The sequence below is a fragment of the Leucoraja erinacea genome, chromosome 32 (assembly GCF_028641065.1).
Source record: "Leucoraja erinacea ecotype New England chromosome 32, Leri_hhj_1, whole genome shotgun sequence".
Classification (NCBI taxonomy): Eukaryota; Metazoa; Chordata; class Chondrichthyes; order Rajiformes; family Rajidae; genus Leucoraja; species Leucoraja erinaceus.
The window spans coordinates 19,507,565-19,535,179 of record NC_073408.1 but is presented as its reverse complement, the minus strand read 5'-3'; the positions used below and the strand labels follow the sequence as shown (position 1 = coordinate 19,535,179).

Genomic DNA, 27,615 nt, shown 5'->3' with positions numbered 1-27,615 from the left:
AATACATTTATTGATGTATGCGATGACGGATTCTGTATATTCTTGGAGGTTGATGCCACTGTCATCTGTTGCTGCCTCTCTGAAAATGGCCCACTGTGTGGTTTCAAAACAGTCTTGTAGTGCTGCCGTAGCTCCCTGTGGCCATGTTCTGACTTCTTTGACCGTTGGCCTGTCCTGTTTCACCCTGGGTCTGTATGCAGGTGTGAGCATGACCGCTAAGTGGTCAGAGTTGCCGATATGGGGGAGGGGGGCTGCTTTATATGCATCTTTAATGTTGGTGTACACCAGGTCTAGTTTGTTCTTCCCCCTGGTTGCAATGTTCACATGCTGGTAGAATTTAGGCAGAACAGATTTAAGACTTGCCTGGTAAATGCTATGTTACTTCAATTGCAAGCTGCCGTCAACACCATCTCTACCATGTAGTAGTTTTTACTGGGTCAGACACATAGAGATTGGGGGTGACAAGTATGTTACTTACTATAATTTTGTTCCTTTCCAGATTAATATTTATGGAGACCATAAAATAACTGGGTATTAATCTGTCCTATACATACTATAAACAGAGGACAAATATAGTCTGGTGATTATTGCCTATTTTTCAGCTAAATATGTAAAATTCAGCAAACAAACATGAAAGATTAATCTCAATAGCTTAGTATCAATTATATAGTTCTTAAATTTTTTACAAGAAAAATATGACAAAAACAAGATCAGTACGTTTGATACTTGGGAACAATTGTCTTGCAGCACTGAATTTCTCTTCTGTTCATGAATGCCCACAGTAACATCTGACTTGCAATGACTTTGTAATATAAAATTCATCACGAAGCACTGTACTTCATGTACTCCTGGGTGAAGGGCGGCTGATTTTCAGGATTCCCATTCACTGCTCTAAAATAATTTTCAGCGTCAGGTTTAATATCAGGTTGAACTCTGGAGGGCAGTATGATACCAAGGACATGGACAAATATTTTATCAGTATTGTCGTTTTACTGGAGGAAAATAATGAAATTCTAAAATCAATAGAAACTAATATGTTGCAGGTCTGTCTCTGTAAATTGATGTCTTAAGTTGTGTGATACATTTTTTCACTTTAGATGCATTGTTAAGCCCCTTTCCCACGATGTGAGTTTACCCAAGAGCTCTCGCGAGTTTAAAAAAAAAATCAAACTCGTGGTCATCACAAGTATATATTTACTCTTGGACATTTTTCACTGTGTTGAAAAAACGTCACGAGTTACTGCATTTCCCGAGTACCTGCCGTTAGCATTACGAGCCGCCACGAGACATCCAAGAGCTCCTACGTACCCACTACGTACATTCTACGTACTTACCATGAGTTTGATTTTTTTTAAACTCGGGAGAGCTCTTGGGTAAACTCGCATCGTGGCACGGGGGCTTTATCACGCTTGGATTATAATAAAAGCATAATAATTACCTGCCTCAGAAGGGAACATAAAATTGACAGGACGCCCAAGACATTTTACATTTTAAGCATCCATTCCCCTCATCCTCTCCACTTCTCCTTTCCTCCCCCCTCCCCATTCCAGAGGAATAACACCTTATATTCCGCTCGGTTAGCTTACAACCCAACTATGTGAACCTAAACATGTTCTCCAGAGATCCCATCAGAGATGCATGTTCTTCATAGATATATTCAGTTCAAACTCAAGTACAATAGGTAGAGCAAAGGGGATGGTACAGAGTGCAGAGGATGAGGGGGGGACCACATTGAAACTTACCGAATAGCAAAAGGCCTGGATAGAGTGAATGTGGGGAGGATGTTTCCACTATTGGGAGAGTCTAGGACCAGAGGCCACAGCATCAGAACAAATGGACACACCTTTAGAAAGCAAATGAGAAAATCCATCATTGTACCTGTACCAAAAAATGCCCCCCCAGCTTGTCTGAATGACTACCGTCCGGTGGCCCTCGCCTCGGTAGTCATGAAATGCTTTGAGAGGCTGGTCAAGAAACACATCTGCACCTTCCTCCCTCGCAACATGGACCCGCTACAATTCGCATACAGTCCGAACAGATCCACGGACGATGCGGTCTCCCAGATTCTGCACACCGCTCTCTCTTGACAGCCAGAAGGGATGCTGTTCATAGACTTCAGTTCAGCCTTCAACACGATAGTCCCCACCAGACTTGCTGAGAAGCAGCTGGAATTGGGGCTCAACATCCCTGGGTCCTGGAAAGCCTGGGTCCTGGGCTTTCTCACCGCCAGGCCCCAGGTAGTCAAGATGGGAGGATATACATTGAAGTCCCTCACCCTGAGCACAGAATCCCCCCAGGGTTGCGTCCTCAACCCCCTACTATTCTCCCTGTACACACATGACTGTGTGGCTAGGTGCAGCTCCAACTCAAGTTTACTGATGACACTGTGGTGGTGGGCCTGATCTCTGATAATGAGAAGGCCTATCGGGAGGAGATGGCTGATCTGGCACTCTGGTGTCAGGACAACAGCCTCCTTTTGAATGTCAAAAAAACTAAGGAGCTGATCGAGGAGGGCACAACATCCGAGGAAGTACACACCATTGAAGATAAATGGGGATACTGTGGATAGGGTGAGCTGCTTTAAATACCTGGGTGTCCACATCTCAGAGGATCTGACATGGACATCACACGCAGCAGCACTGGTGAGTACGGCAAGGCAGCGCCTTTACCACCTCAGGCAATTGGGGAAATTCAGAGTGTCTCAGAGAATCCTCCAGTGCTTCTACTCAGTGGCTGTGCAAAGCAGCCGAACGCACTATGGTAACTACACTCACCCCCCTGCAGGAACTATACATCAGAAGGTGCAACTACAGAGCCAACAAGATCATGGGAGACCCCTTCCACCCCAGCAACAGATTGTTCCAGCTGCAATGGTCAGGCAAACGTCTCCGTTGCCATGCTGTGAAAACGGAGAGGATGAGAAGGAGTTTCTTCCCAGAGGCCATTAGAACTCCTATCTCACCAGGGACTAACTTTACTATACCAATTTACTGTTGTGTGGTGTCTTTTTATAATTGCAGTTTTTTCTTTTTTTTCCTCCCACAAAATGTAATATGTGAATATGTGATTCTGTTCCATTCTGTTTTGTAATTTTTTTGCACAATCCGCAGGCATTGCCACTTTTCATTTCACTGCACATCTCGTATGTGTATGTGATAAATAAACTTGACTTGACTTGATTTAGTCATTTAGTCATAGGGTTGTGAAGACTAGGTCAATGGATCTTTTTAAAGTGGAGGTCGACAGATTCTTGATTACAAAGGGTGTCAGCGGTTATGAGGCAAAGGCAGGAGAATGGGGTTGAGAGGAAAAGATTGATCAGCATGATTGAATGGCGGAGTAGAATTGATGGGCCGAAAGGCCTAATTCTGCTCCTAGAACATATGAACTGCCTACCGAGCAGTCACGGTGGTGCAGCAGTAGAGTTGCTGCCTTACAGCGAATGCAGCGCCGGGCAGTACATGTTCGATCCCGATTACGGGGGCTGTGTACGGTGTTTGCACGTTCTCCCCATGATCTGCGTGGGTTTTCTTCGAGATCTTCGGTTTACTCCTACATTCCAAATTGTACAGGTTTGCAGGTTAATTGGCTTGGTCAATGTAAAAATTGTCCCCAGTGGGTGTAGAATAGTGTTAATGTGCGGGGATCGCTGGCCGGCACGGACCCGGTGGGCTGAAGGGCCTGTTTCCATGCTGCATCTCTAAACTAAACTAAACTAAACTTATGAACATAGTTCCCATAATAGGGCACAAATGTCCCTTGAACAAACCATTCTAAAAAAAACATAATCATACTACTTCTGCCCCTAGAATTTATGAACAGTTCCCATACTTCTGCCCTAGAATTTTTGAACTAGAATTTTATGATTTACAGTTTTCAACATAACCAGTATTTGAACCAAATTGCTGTACCTAGAATTTTAATTGAACAGATCAAATGTTAAAATCATACAAAGTGCAAAAGACAAAACAGTACACTATAGAACAAATCATAGTCCCATGAAAAAAAACAAATCATTCTGAAAAAAAACATTAATGATGGTCTTCAGGATATGATGGAAATGTGTCAGCATTAATAAAGAGGGCGATTTGACGATTATTACCATTTGGTTGATGTTCCTTTAACAAGTCTTCCTATACCAAGATGGCGGCGGGACGGTTTGAATGGAGCTGGGGGCGGGATCTCGGGTGTGGGCTGAGCGAGCGAGTGGCGGTTGGTGCGAGCCGTTGCCGCGGCGACACGGCGGCGCTCACTCAGTCGCTCCCCGGCCTGCGGGCGACCCGGTGATGCCTCGGTTAACGCGCTGTGGGCCGCCGCCGCCGCTACCGGGCCCACACCGCCGCTCCCGCACAGCCAGGGTGCTGGCCGAGAGGAACCAGGCCGTGGTGCCGGTGGGAGCCTGGGTGGAGAGCGCCAGGGACGGACCCGATGACCAGCACCCGGCGTTTGTGAGTAGCGGGACCCGATGTAGTGGGCGGTGGGTAGCGGGCAGCCCGGTGCCGGTAGCGGAGGGAGCCGCAGTCGGAGTTAATGCAGCCCCATCCCCCAGACCTGATCGGAGCCGTTTCCATGGACACGTTATTCATCCTACAGCGCAGAAACGGCCCCTTCGGCCCTCCGCGTCCATACTGGCCCTTTTTGCCCACCCACATTGATTCCTCTTGCCTGCATTAGGAGCCGTGTCCTATATTCCATTATTATTATTATTATTAAAGCTTTATTTCAGACACAGGTCCATATACACATCAAACAGTACAAAGAATTACAAAGATACATTAAGAAATTGCATATTAGCCTAAAATATATATAAGCTATTGCACCAATGCCATCTTAGCTTAGAAGTGAATCTATAGCAGCTTTTCAGAGGGCTGACTAAGGCTTCAATTATGTGGTTCTCTGACTTGTCCAGGCGACACATAAAACTAAACATCAGCTGTCTTAAGAGTGCCTCACAGGTTGGCACTCTAGTGGACACAAACAATTGACTGGCACTATGCCATCTAGGGACACGAAGTAGCAACCTCATTGCACCATTACCTGTCTAAAAGCCTCTTAAACATGTCTGAGTACATCATCACCCCCATCCCCCCCCCCCAAAATCTTTCAAAAATCTTCAGAAACTAGTAACTCTCATCTTCACCGTTTTAATCCCTACTATGCGGAAAAGGAATATGCCTATTTTCCCATATAGAGGCATAACCTATTTATGCCTACATGTGTAAGAAGGAACTGCAGATGCTGATTTACATTGAAGATAGACACAAAATGCTGGAGTAACTCGCGGGCAGGCAGCATCTCTGGAGAGAAGGAATGGGTGGTGCTTTGGGTCGAGACCCTTCAGACCGAGAGTCAGTGGAGAGGGAGACACAGATAAGGAAATGTAAAGTGTGAAAACGAGGTATCAAAGGGGTTGCCGATCAAGGAAAATGTAGGATAGATCATTGTTAGCAAGAAGAAGGTGATGACAAAGCATTCAGAGATAACATTTAATCAGACGGTAGACTAAAAATGCTGGAGAAACTCAACAGGTGAGGCAACATTTATGGAGAAGGGTCTCGACCCGAAAAGTTGCCTATTGCTTCTCTCCATAGATGCTGCCTCACCCGCTGAGTTTCTCCAGCATTCTTTGTCTTGCTTGTTCCAGCATTTGCAGTTCTTTCTTAAACATTTAATCAGAAGGACAGTCAGACTGGTTGGAGAACTAGGGGTGGGGGGGGGGGGGGGGGGGGGGGGGGGTGGAGAAAGAGGGAAAGCAAGGGCTAATTGAAATTAGAGGTCAATATCCATATTGCTGGGATGTAAGCTGCCCAAGCAAAATATGAGGTACTGTTCCTCCAATTTGTGCTGGACCTCACTCTGACAGTGGAGGAGGCCCATGACAGAAAGGTCAGTGTAGGAATGGGAGGAAGAGTTAAAATGTTTAGGACTGGAAGATCAGGTTGCTTTAGGCGGATGATCAGCGAAATGTTCGCCGAGCCGATATATTGGAGTCCACACCTGGAACAGTGGATGAGGTTGGAGGAGGTGCAAGTGAACCTCTGCCTTGCCTCAAAAGACTGTTGGGGGGGGGGGGGGGGGGGGGGGGGGGGGTGCACTAGCGCAGCAGTCCAGTAAACCAGAGACCCAGGTTTTGATCCTGATGATGGTGCTGTCTGTAGGGAATTTGTACATTCTCCTGTGGGGGTTTTCTCTGGGTGACCTTGTTGTCTAATCTAATCTGGGATCTCTGGTTTTCACCCACACTCCAAAAATGTACAGATTTGTAGGTTAATTGGCTTGCTACAATTGTAAATTGTCCCTACTGTGTGTAGAACTAGCGTTAGTGTGCGGGAATCGTTGGTCGGCGTTAACTCGGTGGGCCGAAGGGCCTGTTTCCTGTATCTCTAAACTAAACTAAATTTAGACAACAAGGATGCCTATGTCGGACTCCTGTTTATTGACTATAGCTCTGCCTTCAACAGCTTAATCCTATGCAAACTCATCTCCATATCCTACACCTAGGAGTCCCTTCTCTGCCAGTGAATCCTCAACTTTCTGACCCACATACATCAATCAATGAGTATAGTTGTCAACAGATCCTCCACAATAATTTGGGTTTAGATGTATAATCATTGCCACGTGTAGCAAGGTATAGTGAAAAGCTTTGTTGGTGCTTAAATGAAAATACTTGAGACCCTCAAGTTCCTTGATGTAAATATTATCGACGATCTGTCTTGGACCAATCACATTGAAGCGACAGCGAAGAAGAAGGTATAATGTTTCTAATTCGTCAAGACACTGAGGATATTCAACATGTCTCCAATGACTTACAAACTTCTGCAGATGCACTTTATTCACATGACCGTGCTGTGTTGCACTTAATAATGAGTCAGCACAGAAAGTTAGATGCATCGGTATCCGACTTCCAGGTTGCTTTATACAGTACATATACATTTGGCTGCGTGCACAGTGATCAAAATGGAACTAGGGAGCTTGGGTTATCGTTCATTTTAAATCGGCCAAATATCTGCGCAAAGGACTTTGGTTTTTTGCTCTAACATTACGGTTATTAATTTTTTATTATTTTATTTATCTGTGCGTATTGCGTTTACGAACCTGTTAAGCTGCTGCAACTAAGACTCGTTCTATCTTCAGTACATATGACAATTAAACATTCTTAACTTGAAAATTATTAATTTATTCTTTCATATCAGTACATATGACAATTAAACACTTGATTTGAAAATCATAGAGCTTTTTCAGTAATATCTGCAGTGATCATGCTGGCCTGGAAGGTTAATATACTGGAAGTTGAGAATTTTGCTTTCATGGAGCTTAAAAAATTATCTTGCCGAAATATTATGGCTTTGAGCTAGTTGCCTTTTTTCTATTATTAAAAAAGTATTTTATGGAAGTTTCCAAATACCTTGTGCCTTTAATGCTCATTTCCTTTGACCTGTTTGAAATGTTGTCAGCAATCATTGTGAATCTTTTATTTCTTAAAATTATCACTATTCTAGCTATAAATCTTGCAGCATTCTGTTTAAGATGATATCTTTATTTTTAGATTACTGCTCTGGAGGTAGATGAGCAACTAAAGGAAATCCGTAGAGCAAAGTTGGAGAATTTGAAACGTTTTCAAGATGAAGTGAAGCATCGTGTGACCGAGTATGCTCGCATTTGTAAGAAACATCAACAGCAACGAACTTATGAAGCAGTAAGAAAGGAAAAAAACTATTAAGTAGATAATGCTTTGCTGTTTAATATCCTCAGTGTAGCTAAAATTCAAATTGACCGTTTGAAGCTGATTTTGCCTCATATTAGTACTTAAGTTTTTAAACTTTTATGAAGTGTTTTCATTAGCTAGTGTATGTATAATTTGAATGCAGCTGTTATCTTGCATGTCTTTACCTGGGGATCTTAACAAGGAATATTAATTCCATTTCACTGCCCCACCCTCCCACAATTTCAATACACTTGTTTCATCCATCTCCTTGTGAAGATGGACAAAGTATTTATTAAGAGCTACATGTATTTTCACCATCAAAAAACATCCAACTATTTGGGTCTTTAATAGGGTCTGCCGTTTCCTTAATTTTCTTCCTCAATGTATTTATAAAAATCATTGCTTTTTTTCTAGTGCTTTTCTTGCCTTCCTAATATTCTTTTTCATTTTTACCCAGCTTCTACTATGCTCCAAGGTTTATGCAGTTACACAAATCCAGTTAGTTGGCATAAATTTTGATAACATTTTTACCTTCAGATTAAGTATCCTAATGCATTATTCCCAAATAATAAAAATGCTAACCATGCAAAATCTCATCAGACAGCATTTCTGGGTCTCTAATAATTACAACCGCCGCATTAATTGGGATTTTTTAACTTAATGTTTTACATTTCCTAGCAATAATCATACCTGAATTTTGCTAGAAAATGTAATTCTTCAAATTACAGTTTGCTTAAAAGCAAAGGAAATAACAAAAGTAAAATTATAGAATTTTCACAACCTACTTGAAGAAATTCCTTGTGGCAAGATAAGGGCCCAATTATACAGAGAACTTCATTGTTTATTTTTTCTACTTAGGTTGAAAGGGATGATTGTGTGATAAAACAATCCTCTGCATCAGCTGAACAGCTCATTCCAAATAAAAGCCCATGCCTACTTCGCAGTAATGATAATGAGGTTGGGTTTGCTATATTAAGCCCAAGCTCAAGGTGGGTATCTGCACAGGGGCTGAGTAATGAAAAAGAGGAAGATGAAGATGTATTCAATGATCAAGCAAGACAGGTGAGAAGCTCTCAGAGGTAATTAAACAGCAGCTGCTATTTTCATTTTCAGATCAAAGTCACTCTATCAAGCTAACACCTCCAAGTATAAAATGAAAAATTTCACACCCTGAACTGTGCTACGTGGAGTTTGCCTGTACTCCCTGTGACTACATGAATTTCCACTCCGGATTCTCCTGTTTCCTCCTACATCCTAAACATATGCTAGTTGTTAGGTGATTCCTAGTTAGGTGGTTCTTAGGAGAACCAGGATGTTGGTGTGCATGTGTGAAAGAATAGTTTGGAGGAAGATGTATGCAATTGATGGAATGGCTGTGAAAAGTGATGTAGGTTGACCTGAATGAAGAGGTAATTGTGGAAATAATGCTTTTAATATGTTGATCTCTTTAGTAAATGTCTATAGTACACTGACGGGTCTTGACCCAAAACGTCACCCATTTCTTCAGAGTTGCTGCCTGTCCCGCTGAGTTACTCTAGCATTTTGTGTCTACCTTTGATTTAAACCAGCATTTGCAGTTTTTTCCAACACCTTAATTTATATCACTGAAATGAAAGTCATTTGCATTGTGCAGTGATTTAATTATCTCATTCTGCTTTTTGGGTCTGGACCCTTCTTTAGACTGATTCAGACCCTTCAATCAGTCTGTCTCCAATAATTACTAAAAAACATTTAGATGAATATCACCCAGTCAGGTGTTTATCGTTTCACCCCTGTGTACATTAAAGGACCAGTCTTTCTTTCTTTCTTGGTTTCCAACTGTCATGCGCATCTCAATGGATCCGCCTGATGAAACAGCTGTGATTGGAAACGTGCTCTTTGGAGGTTTTAAGACACAGATCTACATTATCTTAACGGGCCTGTCCCACTTGGGCGCCCTAATCTGCGAGTTCTGGCGAGTTTGCTCTCGACTCATACTCGTAGCATGGTCGACACGAGGTCGTAGGAGGTCTTTGTAACTCTCCTTCATGCTCGAGAGTGGTCTCCGTGTACTCGAGGCCTCAGTTAGGTCGCGGCGTTTTTTTCAATATGTTAAAAAATGCCCACGAGTTTAAAAAAAGGTCGCAATGGAAAAAATCAATACCTTTTTAACTCGTAGGTTTAGTCGTAGTAGATCGTAGCAGGTCGGCATGTTAGTCGTAGGTAATCGAAGGTAGTCGTGGATAGTCTTCATCATAATCGAAGGAGATCGAAGGAGTTCGTCTTCATTCTCCACTATTCGATGTCCAATTTTCCCAAAGTTTGTCGTAGCTAGTCGAAGCTAGTCTTCAACATCGTCGAAGGAGGTCTATATAGTCAAAAGAGGTCTTCAACATGTTATTTTTTTTAACTCTTCTAAAATCGCCAATTAGGTTGCCCAAGTGGGACAGCGCCTAAAGTTTGATCGTGCTTCAACTTATCCCATTGTATCTGAAAATATATATTTTTAAACTTGTTTAAATGTAACGTTATTTTTATATGAACTGGATTCATTGCTAAAAGGGATCAGATTTTGTCTTGAGATCAACAGTCTTTATTTGTAAGACACAAAATGCTGGAGTAACTCAGCGGGACAGGCAGCATCTCTTGAGAAGCATTTCTCGTAGAAGGAATGGGTGACGTTTCGGGTTGAGACCCTTCTTCAGACTGATGTCATGGGAGTGGGCGGTAGAGAGATAAAATGTAGTCAGAGATAGTAAGACTGGTGGGAGACTGGGAGGGGGGGGTGGTGGAGAGGGAGGGAAAGCAAGGGCTACTTGAAGTTAATGTTCATACCGCTGGTGTGTAAGCTCTCCAAGCGAAATATGAGGTGCTGTTCCTTTTCCAGGGGTATATGCTACCAAATTTCATACTGCTGGGATGTAAGCTACCCAATTCAATTAAAAAAACCCAATTCAATTTAAATAGTCTGTATTTGTATTTGGTTACAAAAACCATAATTTTGGAAGTAATAATAGAAATATTGATTTGTTACAGCTGAGCAAAGTTACAAAAGAGGCTCGTCATCGCCTTGCATCATGTCAAACGGTACCACAGATGGACCTGTGCTCAAGTCTACCAGGAGGTGTCTGGAAGGTATCTCCAACAAGAGATGTGAGTTTTCTTTCTTTTGATAACATTAGTTTCTATTGATCTTAAAGCTCGCAAATCCCTCAAAAACCGGTATCTTAAACTGGGGAGAAATTTTTTTTAGAACTGATTTTGTAGTTATGATTTCTTCCTCCAGCACCTGCAGATGCTGGTAATCTGAGATAAAAATGAAACATGTTGAACGCAGGTCAGGCAGCATGTTTCAAGTCGAAGACCCTTTGTCAGAAGTGGAAAAGGGAGAACCAAATTTTGGTTTCAATGATAAAGTGATTTTCATACAGGAAAAATGTTCCCGATGTTGGGGGTGTTCAGAACCAGGGGTCACGCAGTTTAAGATGAAGGGGTAGGCCATTTAAGACTGAGATGAGGACAAACTTTCTTCACCCAGAAAGTTGTGAATCTGGAATTCTCTACCACAGAAGGCAGTGGAGGCTAATTCACTGGATGTTTTCAAGAGAGAGTTACATTTAGCTCTTGGGGCCAGTGAAATCAAGGGGTATGGGGGAAAAACAGGAAAGTGGTACTTATTTTAGATGAACAGCCATGATCATATTGAATGACAGTGCTGGCTCAAAGGGCCAAATGGCCTATTCCTGCACCTATTTTCTATGATCCATGCTTGAGTATATGGAAATAAAACTCGACCACTTGATTTTGAAGCCTTCATGCATGGTGGAGATATAATGTAGTCATACAGTGTGAAAACAGGCCCTTCCGTGCAACTTGTCCACACCCGCCAACATGTCCCAGCTACTCTACCTGCTTTTGGTCCATATCCCTCCAAACCTGTCCTATCCATGTATCAATCTAACTGTTTCTTAAATGTTGGGATAGTCGCTACCTCAACTATCTCCTCTGGCAGCTTGTTCCATACACCCACCACCCTTTGTGTGGAAAAAGTTACCCCTTAAAAAGTTACCTCTTAAAAATACTTCAAACAAAAAACATTGAAATCATACTTCTACAAGGCACTAAAACATGATTTTAATACATCAAATTTGAAAAAGTTCCAACTATGGGAGGGGGGACCCCCCCTTCCACACCCGCCCCCCCACTCGGTTGCTCCACTCCCTCACCAGGTATCCCCAAGGTCAGTGATTGCTCAGCCTCCCCACTTTCAAAAACACTTTGTGGCCCCTGGTTCAGACAGAGCAATGCCAGATGTGAACTGAGGTCAATTGTCCGTGATGTCCGGATCCCAATGCTCAGCGCTTTGTGTTTTGGAGTTGGCTAATGTTATTGACTTGTAATTAGCCTGATTTGTAATTAGTTGCCAAAACCTTAATTTATTAATCCGGAATATACAGGGGGAATGGGTAAGTGTAATATTAAAATGACATGCAAGGTGTCAGGCTGTGTGTCACAACATACAATCCCGATAACCTATTATTTCCTTCAGTTAAATATTGAGAAGGTAGCACTATTGTCATTTGAAATGAAATGAAATGAAATGATTCAATTTATTGTCATTGTCAGTGTACAGTACAGAGACAACGAAATGCATTTTTAGCATCTCCCTTGAAAGGGAGACACAGGGCGTCGCGGTGTGCCCGCGCCTGCCGCCGTTACATTCCATTACAGGCAAAGGTGGGTGAAGTGTCGCCCAAGGACACAACGACAGTATGCACTCCAAGCGGGATTTGAACCGGCTACCTTCCGGTCGCCAGCCGAACTCTTAGCCCATTGTGCTATCTGTCACTGTTTCATTTGCCACTCAACTATAGTTGTGGTGTTATTTCTAAATACCCCCAATTTAAATGGCAGTTTGGCGGCGGGGTTGCAGGCGGCCCCTACAGCCTGTCTGGGTCTGGTTAAATGGTGTTGGTGTTTTTTATAACTGGTTTTAAAATGTGTATGTTGGGGGCGGGACCCTGTTTAAATCTCTCCCTGTCGGGAGACCCGACCTTTTCCCTGTCGGATCTCCGTTGTCGTTGGGACTTAGAACCGTGGAGCGGCCTCCAACCTGAACGACCCGGGGGCTCGGGAGACTGCGGAGCTGCGGACTACTCACCATCGTGGGGCTGGCCGGCCTCGGAGCGTGGGGGAGCGGTAGTGACTCTTAGTGACTTTTAGACCGGGAGCGGGGCCGTAAATCGTCCGGCACGGCCTAAAATGGCCGTGGGACTTATCATCGCCCGCCTGGGGCTTGGACATCGGGAGAGAAATGGAGAACAGGGGAGAGAAAAGACTTTGCCTTCCATCACAGTGGGTTCACTGTGATGGATGTTTGTGTGAATTAAATTGTGTGTATGTCTGTAGGAAATTGTCTTTGTTTGTATGGCTGTGGAAACGGAATTTCGTTTGAGCCTCACTGAGGCTCAAATGACAATAAATATTGTATTGTATTGAATAGAAATGTCCCCAATCTCATTGTTTTATTAATTGAACACGTAGATGAACATCCTCAAGGAGTGTAATCAGATGGAAACTGATTCACATGCGATGTTTAAGAGCTTGTTCAAAGAAGGGGCATATTTTAAAGGAGTGACAGAGATACTTGCAGAGGAATGTGTGAGAAGGTTATTATTTGTCTTTAGTTTTATCTTGAACGGGACATCTGAAGATTCAAAGTTTAATATAGTAATTGTGCTGATACTGACCAACCAACCACGTAATGGATATAATCTATTCCGGAGGTTTTATTTTTCTGATGCCATTTAAACTTCACTTAGATTTCAATCACTTCAATGTAAAATATAGGGGGCATCGTCCTGTACGGGTATGGCTGCCCAGCCTGCAGTTGTCTGTTTTTTCATCTATTTTTATTTTTAGTTAGTTGAGTTTATGTTTTTTGGAGTCTAGTCTTTTTTATGTTGGGGGGGGGGACTGCTTTTCAGGGTTGGAGAGGCAGCTTTTCTCCGCAGCACCTTCGACCCGTCCTCGCAGCCTACCAGCGGGCCTGGACCGGCGTTTCCTGAGGGGACTGCTCAGAACCTCAGTGGCGGCGCAGCGCTGGAGCACTATAGTGGAGCGGAGCGGGCGATGCCTTGCCCGGGTCGCGCAGGAACTCTGGTGAGCTGAAGACCGCCGGTGAACATCGCGGAGCTGCGGGACTGTGGAGCGGCCAGCCGCAGGCGACGGCGCTGACTTTAACATCGGGAGCCTGGGATCTCTCGCCGAGATCACCAGTGATGGAGCTCCATTCAGAGCGGCCTGTTGGCTTCAGAAGCCGCGGTCTCCGGTAAGGAAGCGGCCGTTCCAGGTTTCCCAAGCCGCTGTGAGGATTCTCCCAACGCCAGAGCGAGAAGTGCCTGGAACATCGGGCCTGCGTAGCTGCGACTGTGGAGGCCTCAATAGGCCCAACTATGGGTGGACATGGGGATGGGGACTGGACTTTGTGCCTTCCCTCATAATGGGAACCATTGTGGGGGGATGTTTTTTATGTTTCTTTATTATTGTTATGTTGTTTTATTTTTTATGTGCTGCAATGGCAATACATATTTCACTACACCAATTGGTGTATGTGACTAATGAAGAACCTTTAAAAGTAATTGGGAATGGGGAGCATTGGAACAAAACAATTCCCTCAGTACATATTAACTGTAATATAATAATGTATGCATGTTGGTAGGTGTAATCAAAACAAAGATCTTTTTATCATTGTGTGTTATGAATGCCCCAGAATATATTACGTACTCTCAAGATCACATTTAATAGAATAATATTGCTTAAATATATAGTTATTGGACTTTGCATTTCGGAAAAGTCCCAGCTGAGAGGGACAGCAAAATACTGAAAATATTGGGGGTGAAAATGACTTCAGGACAGTTTGTTGGGAAAATGAAGGAAATTGTAACAGAATACTTATACAGCTGAGTGTGTATAATTTGATGGATGAGAAATTGTGTTCACCCAACTGATGACTTCTTTGACAATGTAACTAGCACGTTAGATAACAAGGAAGCCAATGGATGTGGCAAATTTTGTTATACAAAATTTGGTCTGTGAAGTGCCCCATAAATGATTACCGCATTAGATAAGCACCTGTGGACTTGAACGTAATAGGTTAGGTCCAGGGGGTCAGATATGGGGCTTTATGTGGGCCAGATATATTGTCAGTGCAGAGGGGCTAGGAGCAAGGCCAAGTGTGCATCCAGATTCAAGGTCTGAAATAGTACTAGGTGTGCAGTCAAAGCTGGGACAATGGGAGTGTTCAGCACTGGGAACCTAAGCAGGTAAGCAGCTATGATCAGGGTAGATTAGGGGGCCAGGTGTAAGGCTGGACTCGGGGTCAAAATGAGAGAAGGTATGCAACTGGAGTCATGGTCAGGAGTAGTACCAGGTGTGCAGTGAGACCCAGGTTGGTCAACATATGCCAATTGTTAGATTTTAATCTGATTTCTATACATGAATGTACTAAGATCATTCATGTGCTGCACCTGTTGATCAGAGTCTGGCTCTACTGTGGAATGTAATTTAGCCTAACTTTATTTATAGCTAATCCAATGTAAACCATAAATATTGCATTCAAGTACTAGTTAAAAGACTCCCTACAGTATGCACCAGATTGCACAATTTCAAACTGAAAAATGCAAAAGCTCCGTACCAATGGGAGGGGGGGAATCTATACTCCCTCGCAATTTCTCACTCCCAACTCTCACCCAATGTTGGCAGCCCTGTCATAAGTGAAACATTTTTAGATCCAGTCTAACGGGAGACATCTTTATCGGGTAACTGATCAGGATTGACTGAGGAGTTGCAGGTCTTAATGTTCTGCAGACTTGATCAAATGCTTTGTATGTTGAGAAAGCTTTCAGTTTCACTTTCTGAATGAAGGGTTTGTTTAAAAAGATTTTATTTGTGTGCATGTGCACTGTAATATCAGATAAAAAACATTTCACCATGACTAACTTTGTTAATATCCGTCATGTTCCCCGGTTCATTAAAATGTGCACAGAATAACTTCCTTTTTTGTAAACTATTCTACAAAAAGTAGAATTACAGTTTTGTTTTTTTTACACAAAAGTGCTAACATATCTAAAATCATTGTTTTGTTGCATTTTATTCAATGGTGATTTCTTAACATACGTTAAATGTTGTATAGCTTATTAGACTGCAGTAGCTTGAGATGATTTTTGAAACTGATTCTATAACTGCTTCCATGAAGTGGTAAAGAGATTAAAAAAGATGACAAAGTGAGTTTTCTAGCTAAGTTCATGATTTGCTTGCTTTCTGCTTTCCAGAATCCGGCATCTCGAAGTGGGAGGGAATTAAGTGTCACAGAACATTTCACATGTTTGAAAGACCAACATGACCTGCCCGCAGAGTTGCAGGAACAGCCTCAGCAATCAACAGATGGGAAGCATGTTACTTTCCAGCCCGAGCCACAGAATGAGAAGGTTAGACTTTGACTTCTCCAAACTCCCCAGCAGTAAGCTTCAGACCAAAACCCATATGTAAGATTTGAAAATCAATGATGCATTTTAATCAGTAAAATAATTATACTTAAAAAAAAACTTAAATCTATTTTTAATTTCTGCTTATTTAAATATCTCTTTTGTTGAAACAAATCTTATCTTGAGCTTAATTCCTCAAAGGGCAAGTATCATCCTTGCGCCTTCTTCCTGGATTACTTCAGATAATTATTTCAGAAAGTGTAGCAATCTTGATTTATATAACTCCTATATAATTCTGTTAAATGCTTCAGCTTTATTCATCAACATGAAATATTTACACCAGTCTTCCTTATTGCCAATGCAAGTTGATTCTAAAGCTTAAAACTGCAGTTCATCAGCACTTGTTAATTCTGGATAACACTGTCACCCTTACGTGCCACTAAAATAAAAGAGAAATTAAATCATTGCAGAGTGTATTTGGGATACATTTAGATTGAAGAACTTTTCTTGAGTCACTATGACGAGATTGAGATTCTTAATTTGGTGAATGGATTCAGAAATTAGAAATCAGATTTTTTCGTCAGTTCAGTTAACTTCACCTTGAAAACCGTGAAATGTCTATTGAAGGATTGTTTTAAAAAAGACCATGCAGGGAAAGAAGCCCTGCTAACCACAAGTGACATAGTTGCACTTAGCTGTTTAAAATGAGCACAGGGGCTGGTATTATGAATAGAAGTCCAAAGCATGCATGAAAACAGCTTGATCAATATATACATGCACTGGTACCTCACTTAAAACTTATGCTGATAAAATCAGTTCTAAAAGAGGTCATAGAATATTTAAGGTAGACACAAAATGCTGGAGTAAATCAGCAGGACAGACAGCATCTCTGGAGAGACGCAATGGGTGATGTTTCAGGTCAAGACCATCCTTCTCTGTGAGTCTGAAGAAGGGTCCCGGCCCGAAACGTCACCCAGACATGCTGCCTGTTACGCTGAGTTACTCTAGCATTTTGGGCCTATTTTCGATTTAAACCAGCATTTGCAGTTCTTTCCTACTCATAGAATATTTACATATATTTGTGTGTTTCAGGCCTGTAGCAGACTTAATCGTGAGCCTTATCCCACGGGTTCCTACCTCGGATTTAGTACTGACTACAAGGCAACGGGCATCCTGCGGCCAGGTGTGCACCAGGAAGAGAGTAAGAAACAGGTATGTTCCCCTGTCTTAGAGATCCGTTAAACAAATTCTTTGTTATGATGGTTCACAGATGTACTTAGTCTATCTTATTGACTATTTTTGATAGAAGAAGGAAAGCTTTATTTTAGGAAGCTAAAATCGAATATTCATTTATATGCCTTCTAATGACCTACCCACCTCACTTGAATGCAGGAATGCATAGAATTTCAATGAAATGACCCATTAAAAGTTAAGACTACCTCTTGCCGGGCACGATACAACCTCCAGTCCCTGCTTCAATTTACCATTGGGTCATACAGCATGGAAACTGATCCTTCAGCTCAACTTGCCCACACTGACCAACATGCCCCATCTACACTAGTCTCATCTGCCTGCATTTGGCCCATAACCCTTGTTCAACCTGTCCAAATGTTTCTTAAACGTTGTGATACTACTTGCCTCAACTAACATCCTCATGCACCTAACTCCATGCATCCACACCCTCTATATGAAAAGTCACCCCTCAGGCTCCTGTTGAATCTTTACCCCATCAACTTAAACCAATGTACTCTGGTTCTTGTTCCCACTACTCTGGGCAAGAGACTCTGTGTGTCTACCCAATCTATTCCTCTCATCATTTTGTGCACCAATTTCAGAAATCCAGCCTTTGTCTCTCTCAACTGGCCAGCTCTGATGAGAAGCCATTCACTGTAACATTAACTCGGTTTCTCTGTTCCCTTGGATGTTGCTGGATACTTTCATCATTCTCTTATATTTAAACTTTACGGTCACTGCAACATTTTGTATTTTACAGTTCCAGCATTATTTTGTCTTCTGTCATATTCATATTTTCTTGTGACATGGAAGGAGGCAATTTGGCAATCGTCTGCTAGCCTGGAATTGTCTGTTGAATCGTCTGTTGAAATTGACTGGAAATTCGGATACATATCACGGAGAAGCAAATCTATTTATAAATCGATGTACAATTTTACGATTGCAATCAAAATATCAACTGTCATCTTTTAATTAACTTTGAGCTACCTCGGTGCTAGAGCTGCTTTATCGATGAACATGTTCAAAGAACCTGTTTACTGTGTTAATGCACTGCAGTTTCAAAGCGGGATCCATTTCTAACAAGCATGATCATCTGCAAATCATTAGTGTGCTACAAAGTTAGCGAGTAACGCAGGCCTATTTCCATTTTGATCTATTTTCCCAGCGAGGCAGCCAGTATATGATGTATCGTCGCCTCTTCATGGATATTGAACGAGAGCAGGTGAAAGAACAACGGCGCCATCAGCAACATTTGAAGAGAATAGCAAAGTGAGTGGTCTTTTTTCTTACACACAGACTGATACAGAAGGAGGTCATTCAGCCCTTTGGATTTATTCTGGCTCGTACCAAAGCAATCCCCTATCCCATTCCCCTTGTTAATCCTGGCTAAATTGGACCAGTCAGGACTTCAAAATGGGGTTAGATTTCAGGGCTTGCTGGGAGATTTGGTCAAATTGGGATTGCTCTCTGCAGAGCTGGGACAAGCTGCGAGAGGTGCTAGAGAGTCTGGAACTTAGATACAATTCATATGCAAAGGGTAGGAAACCTTGCAAGCCTTGTCAATCTGATACCAAATACATAGAATGGATTGGGTGGTTGCAAACTAGATATACATTTTATAAATAGATTGTAAATAATGTGGCAGAATCTGGCACTGCTGGATGTTTATTGGATGGGGTGTTAAGCCTTGTCTGAGAGTTCTGTTAATCAGGGTAAATGTTTCAATAGTTGACTTCATCTCGAAGTCCGTTGTGAATACAATGTATTGAACTGTTGTATCATTGGGTTAGGGAAATGTCTGTTATGTATGGGTTAATTGATATCTGTAATAGGAAGAAGGACCAATGTGTGGTTCGGCCCTCAGGTTCGCGGGGCATATAAAAGGCCGTGATCACGATGCTCAAGGTCGATCTTTTGGAGAACTTCTGGAGTGTCTCTGTCTGCGCGAGGCCTAGAGGGCTTGAACAGATAGACACAGGGATTGAACCCGCGGTGAGGGATAGGTACCGTGTGTGATCTGTGACGCGCTTTTGGTAAAATAAAATGTAGTTATTTCAAGTGCTTGATTCAGTTTTTTTACTGATACTAGACTGGGGGGAACTCAGAAACGAGCAATTATCACTCTCACCTTAAGGACCTGTCCCACTTACGCAATTTTTTCAGCGACTACAGGCACCCGTCATAGTCGCAGCATGTCACCTGTATGATCGTGGTGACGCCTGTTTGGTTGTGCGTAGTCGCCCAAAGAGTCATACCTTTTTCTGGTCGCTGCTGGATTTTCAACATGTTGAAAATTTTCGGCGACCTGCGACTATGACAAGTGCCGGCAAGTCGCCGAAAAAATCTCATAAGTGGGACAGGCCCTATATTTCTTTAAATTGTCAGCATTTATTTTCTCTTAAAATGGCCATCAATTTCCCTTTGATTCGTTTTGACATTGGTCTATTCTAAGGCATAATTTACAGTAACCAATTAATCTATTTCTGTCTGTGATGTAAGAGGAAACCAGAACACTTGGTGGAAACCACATGGTCACAAGTACAGCGTAGAAACTCTATAATGACTGTCCTCAAGGTAAGTACATTGGAGCTGTGAGGAGGCTCCACATGTAGCTATTGAGACAAGGTTGAAAATAAACAAATTAATTGCTGCTTCACTAAGAAAACAGAATCCAATTTTGTTCCTCCCTTGTTATAAAAATCTCCCTACACAGAATTTGGCTCCCAAAATATTAAATAATGAGCAAATCATATTTGACAAACTTGAATAAAAGGGTTTTATGGAAATTAATCTATCAGAAGCAGGAGGGATTACATTAGTAAAGTATTCATTATGTCATCTTAAAACGTTCTTAATACTTGAGGGTATGACTGAGAGTGAAAAAGTAATAATTGATCTTAGCATATGCCATATTTATAAATGCATTTCCCATTAGCTTGAAGAATACTGATATATATCCACCACAACCTTTAGTTTGTGTCTTTATCTCAAAATTTAATTCATGTTCTTTGTTTTTTTTCCATTCAGAATTAAGGAGGAAAAGGAGAATCTAAGAAAAGCAGAAGAAAAAAGGATGATTGAGTTTGCTCATCAAAGCGAACTAGGGATTCAATGTGGAAGGACTGCTCAGTTCAAGGAAGAGGAAAAACAGAGGGCAGCCAAAAGCCAACGAAATAGAGAGAGTGCAAGGTATACTGTTTGATTTTAAGAACATTGACATAGTTTATTGAGTCACTAATTGAATTGTACACGTTTATTCTTCAAGAGATAGAATATGCACAATCTTAATCCCATAATATAAAAAAATGCAGAGAGCAATATTAGCCATCACATATAGCCCTTTTCAACCTTACAAAAACATTCAATTGTCAAATGAGGGATTGTGGTGAACTCTTCTAAAACTTGATTGCTCTTCAAAATTCACCTCCTTTCTTCATCTTCTGATTTTAAAGCTCTGATTCTAACCAACAAATCCACTACAAACTGAGTCCCAGTTGGATTCTAGCAAGACTGGAATGTCTCCATCTATGTAGCTTTCTCTGCAGTATGTTTAGTTCAGTTTAGAGGTAATGCTTGAAACCAGGCCCTTTGATTCATCAAGTGTACACTGACCATTAATGTCCCGTTCATATTAGTTCCATGTCATCCCATTTTTGCATCCACACGGTAGGGATAAATTACAGAGGCCAATTAACCTACAAATCTGCAAGTCTTTGGAATGTGAGAGGAAACCAGAGCACCCAGAGGAAGCTCACGTGGTTATAGGGAGAATGTACTAACTATACACAACCAGCATCTGAGGTTAGGATCGAACCCGTCTAGTGCTCTGCAGCAGGGCTACTAACTGCGCCACTGTGCTGTCATTGTATGTTGAATAGCATCAGAAGATAACATAATAAAGTAGGGAGGTTATCCCTTTCTCTTTTTGACAATTAATAAGTAACGGGGAGAAGTTTGTTAAAATTTCCGCATGTTTGGTCCTATTAAAATACAGATACAAATTTATATGTACAAGTGAAAAATGTGAGCATTGAAACAATCTTGGGATTCTAAGGTGTACAACCTGTAAGTGTAGGAAAGAACTTCAGATGCTGGTTTACTCCGAAGATAAGATACAAATGCTTGAGTAACTCAGCGGGTCAGGCAGCATCTCTGGAGAAAAGGAAGAGATGACGTTTCGGGTCGAGACCCTTCTTCAAACGAAGAGTCGGGGAAGCGAGAAACCTGAAGTATGAAAAGGTTCAGAACAAATCGGGGCCGGTCCAAATGACCAAGGAAAGGTGGAGCCCACATTGGTCCATTGTTGGTTGTGGAAGAGGTGATAACGAAGGGATATTGGACGCAAGTGGTGGAACTAGCAGGAACTAGCACCAGGGTGGGGGAGGGGTGGAGAGAGAGGGAATGCATGGGTTACTTAAAATTAGAGAAAACTAGCACCACCTCATATTTTGCTTGGGCAGTTTACAACCCAGCCGTGTGAATATTGACTTCTATAATTTTAAGTAATGTCTACTTCGTTTTAAAAGCTGTTGGACTAGCAATGTAATTTGTGTTTTCATTTGTTTATCTGCATAATCTTTTTTTGCAATGTCAATCTGTTGTTAAACTCTTTAAAGTTCTGGAGGATGCTGTGAAATAGTGCTCATCTGTTTAATACTGTTCATTGGCCCTTGATAAGCCAGTTCCTTACGACAGAATAGAAACTCAAACTCTAGTCAAAGATGCACAGTAGAATTAAATATATAAACTAAATTCAGGCAAGATTAACTTGCCAATGTATCCATATGATCCATAATAATAGATCATAGAATTTCTTCAGGCTGTGTGTATTTGCTGTTTTGACAGCATTTTAAATTTGTTGCAGATATATAGAAGCCTTAAGAGCACAGATGATGGAAAAGATTAAATTGCAGAATAATGATCTGCCACCACTCTGCTGCTGCGGATCTGATTTTTGGGATTCGCATCCAGACAAGTGCGCAAATAATTGTGTCTTCTATAAAAATCCAAAAGGTATGCCTTAAAACTGAATGCTAATATGGAACAATATTTTTCTAAGTATTTTCATCTTATACATTCTCAGGAACATTTGATAATTGAGAGCTGCTTCAACTTATTTCCACAGAAGGTTGTGAGACAGATTGATGATGATTTCTACAAAATATATGCTCATGTCGGTTTGAAGTATCAGTACCTTCTGAACCTTGTAGTCAGCAGGGCATATCGCCAACTTGGACAATTTTACAATTTTATCAAACCAATTAACCAAGCCAATTAACCTACGAACCTGTACGTCTTTGGAGTGGGAGGAAACCGAAGATCTCGGAGAAAACCCGCACAGGTCACGGGGAGAATGTACAAACTCCGTACAGACAGCGCCCGTAGTCGGGATCGAACCCGGGTCTCTGGCGCTACATTTTGCTGTAAGGCAGCAACTCTACCGCTGCGCCACCATGACTGCCCAGTAGTAACTGTCCAGATTCACTTTAAACATCGCAGTACTATCTGTCTCCATTACTTTGACAGCTGTTTGCAAATATTCACCACCCTTATTTGACAACCTACATTTCCTTTACATTTCACTCCTCCCACCGTCAAACTAAACGTTGTTGATCACATTTGGACCATAATTTTCAATAAATGGATTCTACCCAAAACAGTGAGGCTCAATTGAGATCTACAGTACTGGAACCCAATTAATTTCACAACATGTATGATGTTGTATCACAATACAAAGCTAAGCAGTAATAACTATAATACATTTGAAACTTATAATCAACCAAAATGACTTCACTCATTGTGATTGCAGCAGTGTACATGGCACTCCAACAATGACTGAGTTTCTATTTGTGTATTCAATGATCAAGATTATAGCTTTATTTTGCTAAAATAAATTTAACACATTTTTTAAATGTTAAAGTCTCAATTAATTAAAGCTATCCCCTTTATTAAGGGATACAAATATACATCTGCTATTTCAGATAATAAACATTGTGATTTCCTGTGAAATACTCTGGATTTTTCCTTCAGGTTATATTACTAACTCTTATTGGATTTGACAAGTGTCTTGATTTTAGCACGTTAATTTTCTGCAACACTGTGCTACACTTGACTGTTTTGAAAGCTTGAAAATTGCTCAAATCTTTGTGCTGAACATTTCCAACAGTCGAAGCTTTAGGGTTTCATACAATGCCACTTGAGCAGCTGCAGGCATAATTTACCCACAGATAACATGGAATGCTTCACTGTTTTATTATGGTAATAAATAAATTCTGCTTAAAATTATTTTAAACATTAAAAATATATAAACATATTTGTTCATGAAAAGGCTGTTTTTAGAAACACAAGTCATTGAGATCTATGGCCAGGGTGCACAAATGATAGGGTTAGCCATCACTGCAGGCTTCATAGAACAATAATTCACAATTTGCCCTTTGTATAATTTGGGTCTAGTTTCAGCCAGTTGATAATTGTGTAATCAAACCAAACTGAAGGATGGTCTTCACTAAATGTGTACCAAATTTCCCTCTCTATTTACCTTTCTTCTTCCACAGTGTATGCCAGAGCACTACAGTCTGTTTTATGCTCATATGATGCTTGGGACGGACACTACAGAAATCGTGCTTCAGTGAAGAAGTTTGCATTGATGAATGTTTGTCAAACCAAGAAGTAATTCACCAGCTTTGGGAAACTAAATTCAGTCCATCGATAAATTTTCACTGAAAGACTCAATCTGTAAGGTGTGATTAGAAAATATGTGAGTGTTTTTATTTTCTTAACGACTGGTGTTTGATAAACTATTTATAGTGTTTTTTGTATGAGAAACAAATTTTTAAAAGAAATTTAATCATTTTTTCTGAATTTTCCAATTGAGCTTAAAGTTTGATAACTTTGAATAGTATCTTCATTGGAGACCATTTTACAGAGAATGAAGGTGTGTAGACATAGAATAACAATAAAGGATCACCTCAAAACATGTTTCATTATTTCATGTTTCACAACTATATGCTACTTCAATCCCCACCCCCGTCACCTCCAACTCTCACTGTGCCCTGCAAAGGGAGTTCCAAACAGAGAGATGCTTTTGAGAAAATAAATAATCATGACACATAATTTCATATTTGTTATAGGTTACCTTTGAGTTTTTTGCTACGTGTTTGATTTGAATAAAAAAGATAGAATAATTGCATTAAAAAGTGATATGGTTATGTAGAGAGTCCAAACATCGTGTACAAATGTTTTTATTAAGACATTACAGATTTGGCATACATGTGAGTTTGGTGCACTCTAACATAAAGTCATTGTTGCTGCTGTTGAGCATGGTTGTTGACTCGCGATCTCGAGCTAAGTTTCTGCAAGTGGCTTGAATACCAGGTGGCACCACATGACCCCCCCCAACCAGAGGAATGAAAACGAGCAGACAGACGAAACACGGCGGCCTGAACTCGTAAATACAACTGAAACACAACCGGCAAAGATGACAGCGGCGAGGCTGGGTCCCCTGTACAGGCTGACCAATGTCCCAAATGAGCGGGCTGAAGACGAGCCACCCATGTCGAGCACAAAGTCACATTAAGTAGACACACAGGCAGTCCTTGAGGGCAGAAGCGGGCGGGACGGCGAAACAGAAAAGAGCAAGTCCACCTTCATCCGGAAGGTGGAGGGCAGCTCCTGCTGTGGGTCTGTGGGCAGCCCGGCCATGGGTCAAGATTGTGGGGATCGCGGGTGCAGTCTGCGCTCTGGCTGTGGGCAATGAAAGAACAAGGAAAAACAACAGGAGTGGAAAATGAAAAAAAAAACTGCAGACACCAGATGGGGCTGCCATTGACGGCCATTAGAGCAAGTCCTGGTGGCCCGGAACGAGCATCGACCCCCCCCATCGGGGCAAAATGCTCACCACTATTCCCGTGTCAACAAAGGAACGCCTCTCGGAATGCCGGTCTCTAACGTAGGGGCGATGTTGCTGGCCGGCTGAGGCGTTTCCTGGATGCTTGCAGGTCGGTCGACCTTGACGGGCCTCTGAACCCACCGCTGGAGGTAGGAGGACCACGTACCTTCGCCGGTGTCACTCAAGACCAGCCACACTGCCGTTCCCTTGGTGAAAACAGGAACCGGCGACCATGGGTCAGGACCGTGGGGCCCGCGGACACTCTGCCTGTGGGCTGTCCCGGCTATGGGCCATTGGGATCCATCGCTGTACCGCCGACTCACGACTGACTGAGGCTCAACCCTGCTGCTGGGCCGACCACAGCTCGACGTATGGACAGCCAGCGGATGAGGATTATCGAAATCCTTACCGGCACGGAGCAGGCGGACGTCATCGGGCCTCCGCTCCAGGTAAACCTGCTCGATTGGGAGGTAGGGCTTGCGGTCGTCAATCAAGATCTGGATCGCACCCATCGACCCGGACGGCCTGGGATCGCCGAGACCAGTCTTAGGCAGGAGTCGAGCAGCCCAATCGCAGCGGTGGAGACCAAAGGTACGTTACAGGAGTGCGTTGAGGCTATTGTCGGCGGCATATTGTTACAGCACGGAGTTGACGGCTGTATCCATAGCGCAAAATCACTGTAGAACTGGGCTGTCGGCTGCGGACAGCGAGAAATCTAAAATATTGCTTTGGAATGTCGGGTCACCATAGTAGAGAGTCCAAACGTTGTGTGCAAACGTTGTTTTAATTAAGACATTGCAGGTTTGGCATACATGCGAGTTTAACATAAAGTCTTCTTGCGTATGGCGTGCATAGCCTAAAGTTGCAGGACAACTTGTTCTATTTGATTGTGCACGCCAGGTTGATTTCATTCGTCGAAACAGGGCAGACCAGGTGAAGGTTGCAATCTCTCACCCCAACATAAAGTCTTTGTTGCTGCTGTTGAGCGAGGTTGTTGACTTGTGATCTCAAGCTGACTTTCTGCTGTTGTTGTAGGACACACCCCTAAACTCATGACGTTCTCTTCCCGCCAAACGCACTCACGTGACTGTTCCAGTTCTGGTGACGAGGGTTCGATCAGTAAGTGGCTTGACCACCAGGTGGCGCCACAGTTAACTATTTTCCACAATTTGCCCTTCCACAAGTGCAAACGCATTTAGTTTTGACTCTACAACTTGTGGGAAAAAGTGTTATCACCGACAGTTTAGCAATTAATAAAGCATTCAAACTAATTATGTGAAATTGAAATGTCCAGATCATAGGTGAATTAAAATCAGCAAATTAAGATGACCACGGCTGTTCCATTTTTGTGATGACTTTGGCCTTATTCATATTTGTTTTATTTGTGTGTGCCCACTTTGAATAAAAATGCTGACTTGAAATGAATTGTTTTAATTTGTGCTGCTAATTTCAAGTTTAATAATTTGTGAATGTTTTTGTATATATAGATAGATATATATCTATCTATCAGAAACACTATTTCCATAGCTGACCGTTTTTAAAGCGGTGGAGTTGCTGCCTTACAGGGCCAGAGACCTTGGTTCAAACTGACTACGGGTGCTGTCTATATGGCATTTGTCCGTTATCCCTATGACTGCGTGGGTTTTCTCTGGGTGCTCTGGTTTCCTCCCATGCTAAATTTGAAAGCTGTATAGGTTAATTTGGCTTTGGTTAAAAAATATATATAACTTGTCCCTAGTGTGGGGGATAGTGCTAATGTACGGGGATCACTGGTCATCGCGGTCTCGGCGGACCGAAGTGCCTGTGTCTGCGTTGTATCTAAATATAATGCAGGAGAAATGAAGTCAGAGATGCGAAGCAGAGATTGCTATGTCAGTCATATTGAGCACCTCAATGCATTTACCCTGAATAAACATAGGGACTTATTAAATATACCTTGTCTATTGTGACCATGTATTCTATGAATCCTAGAAGTTTATTATTTTCCCCCACATCTGTGAATAACACAGGATAAGGGTACATTTGAAAAGAAATGGTTTAAAAAAAAATGATAATAAATATGGCGCTAAAACAACTTAAAAGATCCAAGTAGCTGCTTTTGTCCTAAACTTTGCCTACACTCAATTATCTCCAAAAACAGATACAAAAATCAGTCATTAGGAATATTTAATATTTGAATTATTTCTGCTCTAAATGGTACAAACCAATTCTATGTAAGGGGATGAATACTGTTGATTATTGCACAATATATATTGTACTTTGGCTATATATTGTAAAACAAACCTATTCTTCCAAAAGAGTTTGACTATAAATGTTGGATAATT

The 27,615-nt window shown here is 41.9% G+C and overlaps 1 protein-coding gene across 1 annotated transcript; it reads left to right on the top strand.

The window, feature by feature from the left end:
- Positions 1-4,148: 4,148 nt before the first annotated feature.
- On the top strand, positions 4,149-26,714 carry ccdc15 (coiled-coil domain containing 15). Its single transcript, XM_055660844.1, has 10 exons — positions 4,149-4,448; positions 7,547-7,696; positions 8,564-8,767; positions 10,721-10,837; positions 16,018-16,173; positions 17,263-17,382; positions 18,569-18,672; positions 20,431-20,592; positions 22,268-22,416; positions 23,958-26,714. The coding sequence occupies exons 1-10, from the start codon at positions 4,164-4,166 to the stop codon at positions 24,074-24,076; spliced, it is 1,566 nt and encodes a 521-aa protein (XP_055516819.1). The 5' UTR covers positions 4,149-4,163; the 3' UTR covers positions 24,077-26,714.
- Positions 26,715-27,615: the final 901 nt, after the last annotated feature.

Coding starts and splice junctions, on each gene's coding strand:
- ccdc15 (XM_055660844.1), top strand. CDS start 4,164: ATGGAGCTGGGGGCGGGATCTCGGGTGTGGGCTGAGCGAGCGAGTGGC. Junction 8,768..10,720: donor TCAATGATCAAGCAAGACAG/GTGAGAAGCTCT, acceptor GATTTGTTACAG/CTGAGCAAAGTTACAAAAGA. Junction 18,673..20,430: donor CATTTGAAGAGAATAGCAAA/GTGAGTGGTCTT, acceptor TTTTCCATTCAG/AATTAAGGAGGAAAAGGAGA.